We start from the raw sequence: 4,733 nt of genomic DNA, 5'->3' as shown, positions 1-4,733 counted from the left end.
AGCCTTTAATCCAAGCAGCATGAACCCAGGCAATTAAGCCAAGCTTCTTTAGGCCAGGCAATTAAGCCAAGCCTTCAATCCAAGTATCATGAAGCCAGACAATTAAGCCAAGCTTCTTTAGGCCAGGCAATTAAGCCAAGCCTTCAATCCAAAAAGCATGAAGCCAGACAATTGAGCCTAGCTTCTTTAGGCTAGGCAATTAAGCCAAGCCTTTAATCCAAGAAACATGAAGCCAGACAATTAAGCCAAGCTTCTTTAGGCCAGGCAATTAAGCCAAGCCTTCAATCCAAAAAGCAGGAAGCTAGACAATTAAGCCAAGCTTCTTTAGGCCAGGCGATTAAGCCAAGCATTTAATCCAAGTATCATGAAGCCAGACAATTAAGCCAAGTTTCTTTAGGCCAGGCAATTAAGCCAAGCCTTCAATCCAAAAAGCATGAAGCCAGACAATTAAGCCAAGCTTTTTTTAGGCCAGGCAATTAAGCCAAGCCTTCAATCCAAAAAGCATGAAGCCACACAATTAAGCCAAGCTTCTTTAGGCCAGGCAATTAAGCCAAGCCTTTAATCCAAGAAACATGAAGCCAGACAATTAAACCAAGTTTCTTTAGGCCAGGCAATTAAGCCAAGCCTTCAACCCAAAAAGCATGAAACCAGACAATTAAGCCAAGCTTCTTTAGGCCAGGCAATTAAGCCAAGCCTTTAATCCAAGAAACATGAAGCCAGACAATTAAGCCAAGCTTCTTTAGGCCAGGCAATTAAGCCTTCAATCCAAAAAGCATAAAGCTAGACAATTAAGCCAAGCTTCTTTAGGCCAGGCGATTAAGCCAAGCATTTAATCCAAGTATCATGAAGCCAGACAATTAAGCCAAGCTTCTTTAGGCCAGGCAATTAAGCCAAGCCTTCAATCCAAAAAGCATGAAGCCAGACAATTAAGCCAAGCTTTTTTAGGCCAGGCAATTAAGCCAAGCCTTCAATCTAAAAAGCATGAAGCCAGACAATTAAGCCAAGCTTCTTTAGGCCAGGCAATTAAGCCAAGCCTTTAATCCAAGAAACATGAAGCCAGACAATTAAACCAAGTTTCTTTAGGCCAGGCAATTACTTTCTTTAGGCCAGGCAATTAAGCCAAGCCTTCAATCCAAAAAGCATGAAGCCAGACAATTAAGCCAAGCTTCTTTAGGCCAGGCAATTAAGCCAAGCCTTCAATCCAAAAAGCATGAAGCCAGACAATTAAGCCAAGCTTTTTTAGGCCATGCAATTAAGCTAAGCCTTCAATCCAAAAAGCATGAAGCCAGACAATTAAGCCAAGCTCCTTTAGGCCAGGCAATTAAGCCAAGCCTTCAATCCAAGTATCATGAAGCCAGACAATTAAGCCAAGCTTCCTTAGGCCAGGCAATTAAGCCAAGCCTTCAATCCAAAAAGCATGAAGCCAGACAATTAAGCCAAGCTTCTTTAGGCCAGGCAATTAAGCCAAGCCTTTAATCCAAGTATCATGAAGCCAGACAATTAAGTCAAGCCTTCAATCCAAAAAGCATGAAGCCAGACAATTAAGCCAAGCTTTTTTAGGCCAGGTAATTAATCCAAGCCTTCAATCCAAAAAGCATGAAGCCAGACAATTAAGCCAAGCTTCTTTAGGCCAGGCAATTAAGCCAAGCCTTCAATCCAAAAAGCATGAAGACAGACGATTAAGCCAAGCTTCTTTAGGCCAGACAATTAAGCCAAGCCTTCAATCCAAAAAGCATGAAACCAAACAATTAAGCCAAGCTTCTTTAGGCCAGGCAATTAAGCCAAGCCTTTAATCCAAGCAGCATGAAGCCAGACAATTAAGCCAAGCTTCTTTAGGCCAGGCAATTAAGCCAAGCCTTCAATCCAAGTATCATGAAGCCAGACAATTAAGCCAAGCTTCTTTAGGCCAGGCAATTAAGCCAAGCCTTTAATCCAAGAAGCATGAAGCCACACAATTAAGCCAAGCTTCTTTAGGCCAGGCAATTAAGCCAAGCTTTCAATCCAAGAAGTATGAAGCCAGACAATTAAGTCAAGCTTCTCTAGGCTAGGCAGTTAAGCCAAGCATCCCTAGTACCAAAACTGACTCTGCTCCCAGTCCTCCATCAGCAGCCATTGGATGAGCACCTCACTAGAGATGCAGCTTCCTTCCCCAGCTGAAATATCTTGGGCCAACCTATAAGGACAAGACTGCATACTAGAAGAATCCCAGCTTCATCCCTCTGCAGAGCCGGTCTTCTAGATTATTCCCTCAGAACCACCCAAAGGTTGGTATCCGAAAGAATAGATCTAGATATCCGACCATTTGTACACTTGACAAAGGTCCTGTACACCCCATCAAGGTACATAGCATACTAGAATCAGCCAGGTTTCTTCCCTCTGCAGAGCCACCCTTTTCAGTTAGTCCAAGCACTATTTTTGCAGAGGAGTTTAGCCACAAATCCATCGAGGTGGGCAGTTATTCCAAACATCTTCCTCAGCTAAAGATCCTCCTCAGGTCTCCTTTCCTCACAAAACGCAACTGGATGTCATTCTCCTCATGAGACTGAATTTTACTTTCATTCCAAATAGTGAACTTAAACTGGCTTTTCACAAAAAAAAAAAAAAAAAAAAAAAAAAAAAAAAAAAAAAAAAAAATTAATTTTCCATTTTGTATTTTTTTTAGATTTTTTTTTACCATTTTATATGTTTTTATTTTTTTTTTTATTTTTAGATTTTTTTTTATTTTTAGATTTTTTTTTTTTTGTTTTTTTAATTTTTGGGAAGACATCTAAAAGGGACTTCTGTCCATGTCCTCTTCACCGGACAACACACTGTAGTAATTATGAACAGGCACGTTATCCTCCAAGATGTCCTCAGAACCAAATCTCTCCTCTTCCTCTGAGAGCTCTTCATTACTGCTCCGCTCCTTTGAGAGATTTCTATTTCTTCTTTCTGCCTTTGAAAGCTCTCTTTTCCTCCTCTCTCTCTTTGAGAGCTTTTTGTTATTCTTCTCTCTCTTTGATAGCTCTCTGTTATTAATCTCTTCCTTAGTGACGTTCTCTTCCTTGGACACTTCACCATTACTGGTCTCTTCCTTGGACACTTCACCATTACTGGTCTCTTTCTTTGAGAGCTTTCTTTTTCTCCTCTTTTTCTTTGAGCGCTTTTTATCACCTCTCTCTGCTTTTAAATCGTCTTCAGACTGATGTTCTTCAAGAGTAAGAACTTTTTCTTCTTCCTCCTTCTCCTCAATCTCTTCCTCTACATCATCTTCTTCTCCTCTTTGAGGAAGACCCGGGTCATTTAGCTGTTCCTCCACTGGAAGATCGATTTCATCTTCCAGTTCATCCTGGACCTTTTCTTCAACAGGAAGATCGATTTCATCTTCCAGTTCATCCTGGAAAGTTTTTTCAGCTGGCAGAAATCACCATCTTCCAGCTCTTCATGGAACACTCCTTCAGCTGGAAGATAGATTTCCTCTTCCAGTTTATCCTGGAAAGTTTCTTCAGCTGGAAGAAATTCACCCTCTTCCAGCTCTTCGGGGAACGCTCCTTCAGCTGGAAGAAATTCACCATCTTCCAGCTCTTCGGGGAACGCTCCTTCACCTGGAAGAAATTCACCATCTTCCAGCTCTTCGGGGAACGCTCCTTCAGCTGGAAGAAATTCACCACCTTCCTGTGTAGTTTCTCGGATTTCCTTGAGAAGATTCTGCAAAAGCTCTTCATCCCTCACAGTCTCTCCTCCTTTTCCGTTTCTTCCAGCACAGGTACCTGAAAAAGAAAAATGCTCCGACGGCAGCAGTGCCAAAGGCAGCTGTGCCCAAGAGCAAGGCCATCTTCGGCCAGAGGACATGTTGGTCGACCAAACGGAGAATCTCATCCTTCTCCGCTGCTTCGCCGCCGACAATGTCCCTCGCCAGGCTCACCAGAGTTCCGTCGCAGGGTGACAGGTTCGGTTCCTCGTACCTAACCAGGTTCGATAAACCGATGTACCCAAGGGCAGAATGCACACGCCGCCACATCCTGTTTTGGGTCCTGTAATCCTGCAGGTTCCGACGCGCCACGTCGCACAAGTCCAGCTCTTCCTCCAGAGCTGATCGCCATTTCCATCCTCCGTTAAGGAGAATTCTTACCGCTTTCTTCATTGCCTCTATTTCGAAACTCACGCCAAATGCTTTGAAAACTTGAGAAACCATATTTATGATTACCGAAACCATTCCTGGATTTAGCATTATTTAAAAAAAAAAAAAACGAATTGAGGACTAAGAGAGAGAGAGAGAGAGAGAGAGAGAGAGAAGACAACAAATTCTCTTTTGGCTTCAACTGGAGTCCGAATGTCTTCAGGTATGAAGAAGAGAGAGAGAGAGAGAGAGAGAGAGAGAGAGAGAGAATCCACAAGATAAAGAAATACAGAAAGGAATTAAAAAACCACAACAAAAGGAAAGATTTATTCATAGTTTTCTTTCTGTGCGAATCATAACATTTATCAGCTAAGACGCTTCTGAGGCAAATCTGACTCTCTGAAGACCGTTCTGGAAGCGTTCTTATTTCATCTTCGTTCATTCCCAGAATGTATGAATTTCCTTAGTATTCGTGTTAACAATTAAGGAAATAATCGGAAGAATAAGGAATCTCAAATATCTCTCTCTCTCTCTCTATCTCTTTCTCTCTCTCTCTCTCTCTCTCTCTCTCTCTCTCTCTCTCTCCAAAGGCGGAAAACGAGAAATTTTACGCTGAAGACGATTCTCTTGTTCT

At 42.2% G+C, this 4,733-nt stretch overlaps 1 protein-coding gene across 1 annotated transcript; it reads right to left on the bottom strand.

Annotated features, from left to right (window-relative positions):
• Positions 1–2,767: 2,767 nt before the first annotated feature.
• On the bottom strand, positions 2,768–4,082 carry LOC137654126 (nucleolar protein 58-like). Its single transcript, XM_068387765.1, has 3 exons — positions 3,972–4,082; positions 3,504–3,654; positions 2,768–3,393 (listed from the first exon to the last, which is right to left on the bottom strand). The coding sequence occupies exons 1-3, from the start codon at positions 4,080–4,082 to the stop codon at positions 2,768–2,770; spliced, it is 888 nt and encodes a 295-aa protein (XP_068243866.1).
• Between the last annotated feature and the right edge of the window lie 651 nt (positions 4,083–4,733).

This window comes from Palaemon carinicauda, chromosome 15 (assembly GCF_036898095.1).
Source record: "Palaemon carinicauda isolate YSFRI2023 chromosome 15, ASM3689809v2, whole genome shotgun sequence".
In the NCBI taxonomy this organism is placed as follows: domain Eukaryota; kingdom Metazoa; phylum Arthropoda; class Malacostraca; order Decapoda; family Palaemonidae; genus Palaemon; species Palaemon carinicauda.
Note: the sequence above shows the minus strand (reverse complement) of the source record. Positions and strands in the feature narration are given on the sequence as shown.

Coding starts and splice junctions, on each gene's coding strand:
- LOC137654126 (XM_068387765.1), bottom strand. CDS start 4,082: ATGGCGATCAGCTCTGGAGGAAGAGCTGGACTTGTGCGACGTGGCGCG. Junction 3,655..3,971: donor CGTGTGCATTCTGCCCTTGG/GTACATCGGTTT, acceptor GAAACTACACAG/GAAGGTGGTGAATTTCTTCC. Junction 3,394..3,503: donor CCCCGAAGAGCTGGAAGAGG/GTGAATTTCTTC, acceptor GATTTCTGCCAG/CTGAAAAAACTTTCCAGGAT.